Here is a 14,778-nt window from a genome sequence, read left to right on the forward strand (position 1 = left end):
CTTCATAGTTTATCATGATGTGATATGATTTTGCTGGACTGATGTAGCCTTCGCCATGCTTGCCAGAGACTGGAACGTTTCATAGATTTCTTCTGTATCTTTCCCTTTTCTAGCCACCCTGGCTTAGTATTTGGGGAAGTGAATAATGTCTTTCCATCAGCATCATCCCTGGACCATATCCCACAATTCAGCTCCTACTGGTTTGACACAGTGACCTCAGGGCAGTTGCCATCTTTCCCAGATAGAGAAAGCTGCCTTGAGTTCAGCAATGTGTTCTTCCTTTAGGTGATCAACCTTAGTGTAAGGAAGGGATGAACAGGGGCAGGAGAGGGCAGGAGAGGGCAGGAGACTGAGCGCCGGATGCCTTCACTGCTGCAGCTAGCCCACAGGTGTGCTTGGCTCTCCTCCCCAGACAAGAGACTCCAAATGTAGAAACGTTTAGTGATCTCACTGCAAATTATTGAGCTGATCAAACATTCCTCTGATTCTCTCTTATTCTAGGAAACTACCCAAGTCTCGGGCTCCCAGCACCAGATAAGGAAATCTGAGTGAGTTTCCATGTCTAGAAGATGTTTGAATGGCAACGAAGTCCTTTTATAACGTTGCTTTCACAGTACAGAAAACCTCTGGGAGCTTTGGAAAACCAAGGGACAGCTCCTCCTAAGGTTCCAACTCAAATGCGTAGTCACACCCAACACTATGGAAATCCTCAGACTCCAAGTGTTTTGTTGTGGACTCGATGAGACGAAAGCTTAGATAGTCTCCGACTCCTGGACAGCTCTTTCTTTACGTCTCTTCCTTGGGTGTAGAACAACCATCTACACAAACAGCAGCTAACTCCGTAAGTAGTTGGTTCATTCTGTTTCTCCTACAGGAGATCACATGGTCCATTTCTTAAGGATTGAAGAGGAAAAATCATTTTCAAGAGATTACCCCAAGGAGTTAGGGATTTAGCTCAGTGGTAGAGCACTTGCCTAGCAAGCGAAAGGCCCTGGGTTCGGTCCCCAGATCCAAAAAAAAAAAAAAAAAAAAAGAAAAAAAAAGAGATTACCCCAAATGTACAATAAATAGTAGAAAGTACTAGGAACTCCGAAGACAGAAGGGATGGAGAACAATAAATACATTTATCTGTGTCTTCAACAGTCAGTGAGTTTATTTGATCTGATACTCAATTGCCACTGTCATCCTGGTCTCCCAAGTTCTAGAATGAAGACACATTTGAAGACACGCTATTCAGCAGACATTTTCCATATTAACTTCAATGCTTGTGAACTTCCTTTTGAGATTAATCAACTAAATGGACTCAAGTAAAGCACACACAGGACACACTCAGAGGTGAGCTTTCTGTAATTGAATGACATAGTGATATCACTAATGAAATGAAGGCATAGATTAGGCAAATATTATGTACTTATTTAACAAGAAAATAAAAGATATTTCAAAGTTTTATTTATTCCACAAAAATTAGGCAAAAGGGCAACTTTCCATATGAATGTATTTTTTCATCTCTAAAATATTATCACTTAAAAACAATCCTATTCCCCAACTCATATAAAGTATGTTTACCACAGTCCCTAATCTCTACACTTACACCACTAATTTAAAAACTAGTCTTTTACCAACAATTCAGTAACCTCTTAAACTTTAACCCTTCACTGAGGTTGATTGTTTTGTTTGCTTGTTTGTTTGTTTGTTTTTCAAGACAGGGTATCTCCGTGTAGCCCTGGCTATCCCAGAACTCACTCTGTAGAACAGGCTGGCCTCAAACTCAAGAGATCCACCTACCTCTGCTCTCTAATCCAATTATTTTATATCTATCATAAACGCTTAATAAAGCCCATTGTGATGCTATCATTTGCTGTTAAAAGTTTGGCAGACAGATACTTATATTTTTCCTTTTCAAGAATAAAGCAAAGTTGAGATCACAGTTTTGCTTGTTTTCTCCACAAGTAATTCCCAACGTAAATTAACTTGATAGTTACACATGTAAACAAAGACTTCCATCAACCAGAACCATGCACACTATTCTCATATGATGTATGATTTATTTCATCTTTGTTACCTTGAATACATTCTATTAAGATTTTTATCTGGAGTTATCACTTTGCAGGGACAAAGGAACAAGTCACATTGCAGACACTCTTTCAGTGAGTCAGACAAAGTCCTGATGACAGCTACTACTTATGCTAGTTTTCTTTGAGCCTGACATTGTGAATTTTCTGTGTGCAGGAGAAGCACAATCCCCAAGTATTACTGAGCTCAATGTCATGAGGGCAGTTCTGGCCACCTTGGCAAGACCAAGGATTTTTGCATGCTCAGGGCAACATCAGTATTTTTAAAAAAGAAATTTATACTATACAGAAAAGTATTCCTTTATTCTAAACTGTTAGCCTGCATTCTTGTCTCTAGCTCATAAAAACATAAGTTATAGATAGATCTTCATTATAGATGCATGAACCAGTGATGATCATCAATTTATATTGAACTGAATCGTTTTTCTGAAGTCTGAGAGAGAAGGATTAACAAATGAAATAGAGTAAAAATAAGTGCCCCTGAACCCACAGCTCCACAAAATTATTAAAGAATGCAAAAACGCGAACAAAGCTAAAGATACCAATCTATTGAGTGTCCACAGGAAGAGAAGGTCTGTCTTACAGGGAAAATAAAACCAAATACACAAACACAAAACACTTTGCCTTCACTCTCTTCGAAAGTCAGAACGACACAGATTTTAACACACTGTTTTCTTTCTGGGGCTTCTGTCTCTTCCTAACAAAAGAACATGGAGTTAAATATTGCTCTAAACAAATTTCCTTTAAGAAACTCAGAATACATAAACATCACTCCACCTCAAAGCCAGGATTCTGAATAGTTATGACATTAGAACTAAGTTGGAATTTATGTCACTTTGAATGACAATAAACAAACATCCATGGAGTTCCTGACTGATCCACTTAAAAATCAACTCTTGGGCTGTAAAATCAAAGAAATTTTTCCTTGCAAATGCTTCTATATTAGTTTTCAGTCAGACAAACAAAATGGAAAATAACAAAGTGCATTATCACAGCTTCTCCAGGGCAGGTGACAGTTAAGCGACAGAGACATGAGCTCACGGTGTGAAATACCAAGAGTAAAGCAATGGTGAAATAAATGAAGGTTCAGAGTAGAAAAGAAAACCATTTATGCTGTCCAAGATGGGCTTCTCTGTGGCTGTGATCCAAAAGCCATGTGATGACCCTCGCTTGTGTCTAGAGACAAAAACTAACCAGCACTCGTCATCATCAACAACCACATTACAGGAAATATTGTCATGGGTCTTTAGATTTTGTCAAAAATACTACTTCAGTATTCACTTACTTTTTTCCTATACTTCAAGTTAACGTTCTAGATATAAATACACACACACACACACACACACACACACACACACACACACACACACACACACACTTCTTGAGATAACATGCTGAATCTACTTAATAAATACAAAAGAGCAAACAAGTCCTTTCATGAAATGTATTAGTATATCATAAAAAATTTTTAAACAAAACGTGAGTATCAGTACTGACACCTATACTATGAATAATAATATCAAAATTGTCTGATGTTCAAAGAACAAATTGTCTAATGCCCAAAGATTCTCATAATTAGAAAACTTATGTTCAGTGGTTTTCAGTCAAATACCTTTTAAAAAAAATGTTTATGTAATTTTCTAAATCTGTAATACAAACTATTTTATTAATTGGGAAACAATTAAAAATGCAGGTTTTAATTTCTCTTTTCAAGATCAGAGCCCTGAACTGTCCAACTAATCTTCAGAACAATCAACAAAGAAGGACTGTACTTTAATTGCTATTAGAAATGTGAAGGTTTGAATTCATTCCTAGGCGATGCAGATTTAATACAACCGGCACATATTCTTTAGAAAACTGTTAAAAGTTAATTACAATATGGACACCCTGACTGTAATCCCAACATTTAATACTCAATGCACAGGCAGGAAAACCAGGGTTTGAGACCAGCCTGGGCTATACAGGAATCCACCCTGTCTGGTACCCCCTCCCCATGTATGCTTTCTGTGTGCCCTCACATACTGACAGTAACCATGAGAAAAGACACAACTGTTTCACTCCTATGCAGGTCATTCCCACTTCCTGCTACCATATGATAGACGCCTTTTATCCTGCTTGCATTACAGACTAAGAAAATTATCAAATAATAGATTATTTGATTAAATGGTTTTATTTTAGAGAACCTTTGATGGGAGAGGTCTGTTACTTGCTAACTTGTTTTTGAGCAGGTGTCTGGGTAGGACAGCTTGCTGGGAACTCACTGGGTAAGCAAGGATATCTCTGAAGTCCTGTTTGTCTTGCCTCGGCTTTCCAAATGCTGGAATTCTGTAATTCCACCTGTGCCTCCGTGCCCTACCTGACTGGTGAGACCTCAGGACACACCCTAAAGCTTACTTTACAGAAATGTTTTAGTATCTATTTACATTTTATAAGTTGGCAAAGTTTATCAGGCAAAACAGAAATCACATCAATCTTTACAACTCTATAACACTTTCAAAAGTCCATTTGAGAAAGCAACTCTAATAGAAAAGAATGACTGTTAAGCTGATCATGAGGTTACTTAGTGGCTGCCTTTTAGAGTCCATAACTCAAATCAACCAGCCAATCAGAAAACAACACTAAAGAGTGTCCTCCGTGCTCTTCCTCGCTCAGTTCATGGACAGAAGTCTAGAGTAACCCTAGCCCAACCAAGTGGGGAACAGGTAGAGACACAGGCAGATCTCCAGATGGAGGGGAGCCAGTCTAGCTCACGTCTGAGTGCCTGGTTCACTGAAGATCCAGGACACTGTCTCAAAAATGAAGATCCAAGGCTAAGACGCCAGATGTCAAGCTCTGACTTTCACACACAAGGTCATATATGCACACATGTAATGACAATTCCTACTCAATTCAATTGGTGTATGGAAAATACTGCAAAAAGTTAATATTAAAGTTTATAAGTGCTTATTTCAATTAATAATTTTATCTACCAAGAAACTAATTCCTAGAATCAAACTTTTAATAAGTCATGCACCTTATAACTAATTCTGAAAGCAGTAATCCCATCATTTTTCTCTAATATATATGATTTCTAGACAATTCTGAATTTCTCTGAAATATTTTCCAAAAAATTGAGGTGCCTGACATGGAAAAGAGATACTGAGGTATACTGTTAACACAGACTTATTTTTATAAACCCAATGACCTAGTGACTACTTAAATACTTGTCTCAAACTTTGAATTTATTTCTCTTTGGGTTATATATTAAAAAATATGAACATATGACTTGCAATAAGAGATCCTATCCATCTTTTATCCTAAAAGAACCATCGGTATTAGAGGATGTTATTCACTACTGTGAGAATCACCAAATAACACACTATTAACTCAGTCGGAGTCCATCAGTGATTCTATAAAAAATGACATGGCCAAGCCATTAAAGTGACAAACTCACATTTCCTACAGAAGGTAGGTTTTATAGAAATGGATCGCCTGCAATATAATCAAATGCCAGTTCAGCAAATTCTTAAGAAACAGACTCAAAGTTCAGAAGCATCGGATTACTCAAAATTCCACATGGTTTCTTTATGGATAAGATCTTGTTATGAAAAGTGACTGGTTCTAGCCATTGGCAATGGTTCTGGCAGAGTGCATAACCCTGGAGGCATTTGGCTTTTTAAATACTGAGACTCAGAAAGACTTACAGTAGACAGGAAAGGTAAAATACAGTTCAAAACCAGACATATTGCCAATTCACACAGTTACACTTCTCAAACTGGTTTTGACTGAGAGCAACAGAGAATGAGGAGAAAAGAAGCATGGTCTTATTCACAAGGAACCAAACTCAAGAATACTACAAGGAGGAAGTGGAAACTGGTTTTAAGAGGATATGAATATCGATGTTTGACATCAAACTGCTCTCCAGATCAAATCAACTTCAAACTTAAGTTCCTTATAATCACTCTACCATAAGGCCTTCAAAGCACAAAACCAATATTTTTAGTGCGCTTCTTAAAAACAATGTACGCATTCTTCTGCTTTGGAACAATCAGCATTACAGGAGACTGCAGCTGTCCAGCCAGTGTTAGTATCCAGCTCTAACATAGGATGAGCAGCCCATCCCAATCCGGAGCAGCTCCATGCGCACGACTGTGTGTGGCAGGTCTGGGAAATGCTGGCCTTCAATCATTGCTGAGCATAAGGCAAACCACATGCTACAGATCCTAAGAGTCCTTGTTAGGCCTTTACAACCACTTAGCTTTCTAAAGAAGTACTTAATAAGAGCTGGGGCATATTTTAGCCGGCATACCAAAAAGTAGATCCTTCATTCAGGTACCAAGAAACAGAAAATAAATAGGAATAGGAAATATGGAAACCATTCCTTTGGAGGGATGAAAGGGAGGGGAGAAATGCTGTCGTTAAAATTCAATCTCAAAAAATAAACAAAGAAGATAATAATTAGGAATATGCTTTCCTTTTTTAATCCTAAATGATACAAGGTTAAGAATAACATTCAGCTAAGCAGGTGAGGTAGACTGCAGCTCTGAGGGTGGCGATGGCATTTGCCAACAGAGGGAAACAGAGACACAGTGAGTGGAGGCTTAGGTAATGGCTGCTGGAAATCACCAAATCAGGTAGATCAAAGAGTCAATTCCCCAACAAATGCCTAAAATCACTGAGTCAGCCACAAGATTAAAAGATATTATCTGGGTAATACTGTAGAAATCTTAAATGGAAAACAATAAATTTCACTTCATAGATACACCAAGCAATGGATTTAAAACATGAGTATATTTTGTAAAAAGAACCATTTAACATTAACACGAACTATTTAGACTTCAAAGTTAACATCAAACTACATTTATTATTTATTAATATGCTTGGTATTGCTGAATAAAGCCACTTTAAAAATCAGAGCATGTTATGAACATTTATTAAAAAAATCTGAAATCTATCTCAAAGACAAGAATATTAGGACAAAATCGTGAATCTTTTCAAAACAGATAGGGGCTTATCTCAAAGAACTGAAGACAAGAATATACTAAATGCCGAATGGCTGAGAAACACCTAGTGTGAGAATGGCCTCCAAATCCAGGATAGAAAGGGGAACTATACAAACCATCAAAAATTGGACATTGAACCGCCTGGGACCAGCAGCATCCCAAAGATTGACAGACTATGTTCCCAAGCATAAAGAACCCAGATGCTTCAACAGAGGAATGGATACAGAAAAATGGGTATATCTGGAATATTACTTGTTCCTGAAATTTGTAGGCATCAGGAAACAATGAAAGACATACATGTTATGCACTCATTGAGTTACCCAAATGATACAACAAATGATCAAATGCAACCTAGAATGCTAAAGGAATAAGAATACAGAAAGAGAGGCAAAGATTAAAAACAGAGACTGAAGGAACATCCATTCAGAGCCTGCCCCACATGTGGCCCATATATATACAGCCACCCAATTAGACAAGATGGATGAAGCAAAGAAGTGCAGAAGTTAGATCTATTTGCCAGCAGCAAACCCTGAACTGAGAATAGGACCCCATTGAAGGAATTTTGAAGGGGCTCGAGACTTATGTCAAAATGCAACTTTTATATTTATGGATAGTGTTTCTTTTATTCACCAGTGGAAGGGAAGCTTTTTAACCTCAAATTAGATCAACATGGGGGGAAAAAGGAAAGATGTTAAAACCACCACAAAATGGAAATATTATTAATAAAAAAAAAAGGAAGCAAAAAAAAAAAAAAAACTAAGATGCATACAAATTTTTAAAGTTTCTTTAAAAATGATTTATTGATACTGTTTTTAAGAATTTATTACCTAAATCAAACTAAAAACTCTGTCCATTGAGAATCCTGACAAGTGCTCTGATCCTATCAAACAATGTGAGTATAAGATACAACAAAAGCAACAGAAAACAGAAAGAAAATTAACCTCTCTTTTATAACAGTTCCTTAACTAACACTGAAGTTTCTGAACTTTTATATTTAGGATAGTGTTTTTTATTCAGACTTGAAAAAAATAAGATCATAAACACACCACAAAAATGGTATTATTAATAAATACAAATTTTTCAGCTACTTTCAAATGATTTATTATACTGTATTTTAATTTATTACTAACAAACTAAAAAATCTGTCCTCCTGACAGTGCTCTATCCTAACATGTGTATAAGGCTTAACTTTACAGTTCCCGCTGAGGGTAGACTTGAGCAGTAGAGTACCTGCATTTAGCACATGAACAGCCTGCATTTCTTCCCCAGTCCCACAAAAACAAAATAGACACTTTATATTTCTTATATTAAAACTATAAGGTACAGAAACACTTTACAAGATGCAAAATATATAATCACAACCCAATGTTTAAAACACACACACACAATCAGAGGTTATTATTTAAAGGGAGTAACTTAAAATTGTTTTCTACCAAAAAACAAAAACAAAAACAAAATGAACACCGCCCTCACCTGTGCTGTCAAACTCAGCACACTTCTTAGCCTTCAGCACTGTCTCAAGTTTGCTGAGCAGTTTCTGCTGCTGGGAAGAAAGCCCACTGCCTATTAGTACCAGCGGCCCACTCTTCCGCTGCCCGGTGTTCACCTGCTAAAGAAAAATGAACAGGCACCATGGTAAAAACATGGAAGGAGAAGAGAGAGGGCACACACTCACTGACGAGAGTTCTATTTTATTAATTACCTTACTCCAGTTAATAATCCCCAGTAATCCCTAGTGAGTCAGAGTCTGTAACCCTAACAACACTCAACGCATTTGAGTAACTATTTTTCTGTTTATTTTCCTACCAAGTCAGTGTTAGATGAAAAAGCTTTCTCCAAACGGCAAGGTGCTTCCCTGATGCTGAACTAGATTCCCAGAGGGCTTCACAATTTCATTCTGTTCCCAGTAACCTACAACAGCCATTGAAACGACCAACCTCATACCCCTCCTCCAAAAAGTTAAACCCAAATTTGGACTATTCGATTTAAGCTAAGATTATTTTGAAAATTCAGCACTAATTCTAAAGAAAGAAAATCAGTTTTAACCCTGAAACAAACTGAGGAGTGAAGAAAGTGGATATACCACTAGGAAGGACTCCCTGTTGCTCCTAAGAAAGGCTGACTTACAGGGACTAATGCTATGGGCTTAACATCTAAACTCTCACTCACGGAGACAAAGGGACAGCAGTGTGAACAGTGAGAGATGCGAGGGTAGGGACGGTTCAGAGGAACAGTGACACAGTAGAACATCCAAAAGAGTGAAGGACAGAACTAGAGCTAGAGTTAGACAAAAGCTGCCTGTGAAAGGGAAGGAATGATCCAGAGAGAAACGCAACACCAGCACTCCTGTGCAGAAGACATACAAACAACGCACACAACACAGGACACTGAGCCTTCGCACGCAGTAGGTGCAAATGTGCATGGGAAGGCTGGGCTTTCAAAGGCTCTCTCTGCAGAGCATGAAGGAAACAGCAAAGGCACAGGCACCACCTCAGCTCAGCAGCTAGATGAGAGGGCTCAGTATTTAAACACTGACTTTGCATTAGAATAGTGATGACTTCTTCAGATTCCCTATACATAAGACAGTTAAACTGTTGGTTAACTCTATAAACAGCTGACTCAATTCATTCAAAATGAATTAAATGAGATCTACTATATAGTAAGAACACAAAAATATCATAAGCTTTTTAAATGGCAATACTTGGCACTTAAGTTCAGCAAGGGAAATTATTTCCTTATGGTTCAGATGACAAAGATTTGACTGGACACACACACATACAGATTCTCATATAAATGCATTATTAGTCTCTGTCAGAGTATATAGCCAAGTCAAATCAAAAGTGTAAATACTCGCTAACATGAATAGTTCAGAATATTTTCAAAGTTGCTCAATTACACTGATATTAAAAATCAATTGTCAAAAGTTCTTGTCCTTTAAGTAAGTGCCATCACCATAGCTCAGAAGAGAGCACATTGCTTCTCAATTTACATGACTCCACCTTACGTAAATTAGTTCTTACATAAAACACAAGAGTGAAAATTATCATTTCTAAATATAGTGTACAATACTACTTGTGCCAACTAAGGGAAGTATCAAAGTGGGTCATGCATTTTTCCTATTGTAGTCTTTTTAAACAATTTGCATAAGACAGAAAACCTGGTCTAGTTTCTTATGGTTGAGGAATGCTGTGGTAAAACATAAACAACGCCCAAATCACATGTCAACTTGGGATTACACATCACAGGGACCAAGGGTTTAATCCAAGTAAGGTGCTGTCCAAACCAGAAAGCTCAAGTAAATCCAGAGGTAATACACCCTCACTTTATAGAAACTCAGGGATTATGCTCCTTGACATTAAATAAACTCCGTACTTAAATTCAATATGGGACTTTCATAGATAAAATTATTGTTATTATTAATATTATTATCAGATTAGTGGAGTTAAAGCATTGAAAGGGGGGCTAAAAAGAGAGCACAGGGGGTTGAGGAGCTTACAGCTAGCTAGGCCTGACTATCTGAGTCTGATCCGTCTAAGAGGCAGGAGGAAGTGATTCCTGTGGCCCATTTCCTGGCCTCCACATGTGCACATACACACACATAAATATAAGCAAATAAAAAAAAAATCCTAAAGAATCAAGACAGATTATCAAAGATAAACATGTTGCTGTAAGGGGCCGAGGGCAGAGAGGCCCCTCAGTGACATGGCAAGAACCTTTCAGTAAAAGTAGAAGTTGCTTCAGCCTCGCAGCAGAGCCACCAAGTTCTACTTGAAACACAGTTCTGAAGGAGACACAAATGAATTAAACTGCAGCCACTTACCACCCCCACCTGTCTACCTTGTCCCTGAAGCAGCTCCTCAGTACAGCTGGCAAGACTGCCTATTCCAGACTCCACTGTCATGCCAGTGTACATATAGCAAACGTGTACATGTGGGGTAGAGCATGGAACACACCCACCATCCCTAGGCTTGAAAACCTGCTCACACACATGTAAGTGACCCCTCAATACTTGCCACTCTGCTCTCCAGGCAAAGACCAGTTACGAGCCCCTGCCTTCACATGGTTTACATTCTGATGGGGCAGAGACATAACTAGAGCAGGAGTGTGATGCTGTAGGGTAAGGAAATAGAGGGTGGGCGCAGGGAGCAGCACTGGGAGGTTGCTGCTTTTACGCAATGGCATGGAGCGGGGGCTGTAGCTCACAGGGAGACTCCTTATCCAGTAAATATAGGATTCTAGTTTCAGTATAAATAAACAGCCGACATTTACAATCTGGCCTGAAGGGTAAAGGAAGGAAGACATAGGAACCCTGGCTCTTCAAATCTATTCTTGGTAAAGAAAATAGCTTAAACACAGGGAACACATTTGATAGACTAAAGACAGTCAGGTTGAGAGAGTGGAGTCTGATGGTGGCTATGGGTACCACACCCCAGCAGCCTTTATCACCCATTAGGTTCCCAAGCCGCAGATCAATCATTAAGACAATAAATAACATCGAGGCAGAAGCAGATAGGTTGTAAATTCTAGGCTACCCTGGGCTACATAGTGAAGGCCTGTCTGGAAACAACGAAAAGACATAATAATAAACTCAATGACACATGGCATACAGAAAGTGTATGTCTCTTAGATTTCAAAATAAAAATCCTTTTTTTGAAGGTGATAGCCATAATCAGACTCCAAGAATACCACAAAAGTATCTGTATTTCTTACACTTTCAAAATAACGCATGGTAACAACTCAGATCCACTATGTCGGGCAGGAAGTTCAAGTACAAATCAGTAAATAAGAACCTATGTATAAAGCATGGTAGAGCTGAATGAGAGCTGACCCAAGACTTACAACATCTGAGTTCTGACAGGTCCATTAAAAAAAAGTTTAATGTCTGGCTAATAATCCTGGGCAAATCATGACCTTTCTAGGTCTCAATTTTCCCATTTTTAAAAGGAAGAAATTAAAGTGCTGACTTCTAGGTCCTTTTCATTTCTCAAACTATCATTAAGAACACATTTATCAGACTGGAGTCTAAAACACAAGAGAAAGGTTCTCAGGGATAAAGGTGACTACCCATGATAGCACCTGTGACCACAGCAAATTATAACTAGCTCAGGCTAAATCCGTAACTAAGCGATGGCATCAATCACTACTGCACTGCCCTTTCTGGATGAGAAGGGCTCTGAAGAACAGTCATGGCTTCACTCCGCTTCACAAGACCCAAAAAAGCCTGGGTTGAGTGAGTGGAGTCTGGTAGTGGCTAGGGGTACCATATCCCAGACGTTACCTTTAACAACTGCACATGACCTACTGTTTCCATGTACACAGACTAGTTTATTATTCCTTTGCTTCCTCGGCCAGGTGTCAACCATTAAGACAATAAGAACACTTGGTCATAGTGCCACGTCCCTCTCTTCTTTTGAACAAGCATGAAAATAAAGCAAGCTCACTGCGCCTGTCTCTTCTCTCCATCCTCGCCTCACTACCATACCCATCATTTCAGATCCCACAAATCCTAGACATTACTGCAGCAGCCTCCACTCGGCCTGAGCTGTTTCTGACTCCTAGCTCTCCTGCAGACTGTGTAGTTCAGGTATGAACACACCCATGATGCCCCATTAAATCTAAAGTCCCTATTAAGGAAGTTAAGGCCGCTCACAAGCTGATCCCAATCTAGCTTCCCACCTTGAAGCTACTTTAACGTTCTTTATGCTCTTTACACACTAAACCTTGAGTTCTTCACATTTCCAAGGGCTTTCTATGCCTTCTCCATTCCTCTGAAGCTGCAGCAATGGGGCTATGCTACTTTTCTATACAAAGCCCATTCTTCTCATCTTCTACACAACAAAGTCAGACTTTATTTAGGTAGCCGCCCTACAAGATCTCTATCCCTAGATACCTCAAAACCAATTTGTAGCCAGTTCTAACCAACAATAAACACAAGAAGCCTCTCAGCAAAGTTCCAACAAAATGCTCTGATGTCTTCTAGCTGGCCACTGTCACATCAGGAATTATAGCAGCCGTCCTAAAGGCACCAGGACACATCCATACCACAGAGATACTGAGTCAAGGACAGCAAATAGAGGAAAACCATGACTTCTCAGTGCTGTCAGACGTGCCCATGTGTTATCTAACAGTCAAGGGTTCAGATTAGAAGCTTTCTGTTATTTTCCACAACAGCATTCATCAGCTCTTCCCCTCAGATACTCTGTCCCCTTCTGTGAAGTTCTTCCTGACAGCTTCTGAAGTAAGCTTGATCCTACTGCACATGTCGCAGCTTCTGCACATTTCATTGCTCTTCTTATACTACAATTTATAATAAACTTTTACATTTATGAGTTCCAATTGGCTATGGGTTCCAAGGAATGGGTCTTTCTTCATTATCTCTAGCTTGTACCTCTTGTCTAATTCACAGGCCCACATATCCAATACTATTTAACAGTTCTATCAATAGACACACAGTTGGAACTGAGGATGAAGGGTTTGCCTCCCAGTGCCAGGAATTGGCACCAACTATCCTATGTCTCCAGTGAGACTCGTTTCCCACTCACTCGCCAGAGAAAATCCAAGAGAAAGCACTGCTGACAGAACTGAACAGCACTTCTTACAGACCTTAAATGTTATTCACTTAATTTGAGTCATATTTGTCACAACCCTACATGTTATTTCTTTTACTCTCTCACACTCTGCACAGACTCCCTTTTGTAAATCAAAACAGCAAATGCTCAGAACAAAATTCAACGCTATCACGCCTGCACTGAAACCTTTCAATGGTCTCCATTCTAGACACTCAGTATCTCCAGCAAAAACAAACTCTGGAATCTTCAAGCAAAGCCATTTCATCTACACAATGTCCTTTATGTGGCCACCTGGCTGCCTCCCTCTCATAACTCGTCACAGTTTAAATTGTTCCTTAAAAGGCCCTCACTAACACAGTGTCCTTCAGTAGCCTAGCACCTCACCCAGTTACACACTACAAAGTCATCTTGAAAGCACTTGTGTACCCACTTCTGAAATAATTGCATGTATCAATTTACATATTCTCTGACCATTTCTCTATCTCTTACTGACAAGCAAGTTCCTTGAAATAAGAGTTGCTTTAGTCAAATTCATTGTTGAATGGATGCTGTCTAAAGTACAAAGGGTTCAGTAAGTATTTCTTGATAGACTTATTCTGACTGTCTTTGAAGCCGGAAGTCCTTAGTAACTGGTGAATGACAACTATCTGCTAACTGGAAGTTTCCCTATTTTGTTCCTTTTATAACCAAGTTCAGTAACAGATATAAATGTAGCAAAGAAGAATCCACACTTACGACAGAGCACTGGCTAGTTGAGAATGAATCAGTCTTCTCTGGCAGCAGCAATAATGATCTTATATTCTCATTGTCTGTATAATCCACCGGCCGCACACCAAATATGTTACTGTTAAAAGAAGTGCACATGGGTTTAAGTACATAAAATGTGTCGCTTCATTCTTAACAAAGAGACGCACTCCTACAACTATTTTCAACATCCTTAATAATACAGATTGTAACTACAGTGACTCAGTGCTCACTTAGTCATGAGGATTTACTATCAAACGCTCCTGATTTGGTGAGGAAGGAGAGAAGACCACCTCCACTCTCTCCAGATGAGGACCCAGGTTCTTCCTAGTTCTTCATTGCAGCCACGTTCACTTTTCCTTCTGGCCCATCTCCATTCCTCTCTAACACCTCTGACCCACAGAATAGCTC

The 14,778-nt window shown here is 39.0% G+C and overlaps 1 protein-coding gene across 1 annotated transcript in view; it reads right to left on the minus strand.

Annotated features, from left to right (window-relative positions):
* Bard1 (BRCA1 associated RING domain 1) overlaps window positions 1-14,778 on the minus strand; it is a 65,057-nt gene that overhangs the window by 9,655 nt on the left and 40,624 nt on the right. The window contains exons 7-8 of the mRNA XM_032899756.1: window positions 14,359-14,467; window positions 8,528-8,660 (exon numbers count right to left, since the gene is read on the minus strand). Of these exons, the coding sequence (XP_032755647.1) occupies window positions 8,528-8,660; window positions 14,359-14,467 (242 nt within the window). The remainder of the gene's footprint in view (window positions 1-8,527; window positions 8,661-14,358; window positions 14,468-14,778) is intronic.

Source organism: Rattus rattus, chromosome 4 (genome assembly GCF_011064425.1).
Source record: "Rattus rattus isolate New Zealand chromosome 4, Rrattus_CSIRO_v1, whole genome shotgun sequence".
Classification (NCBI taxonomy): domain Eukaryota; kingdom Metazoa; phylum Chordata; class Mammalia; order Rodentia; family Muridae; genus Rattus; species Rattus rattus.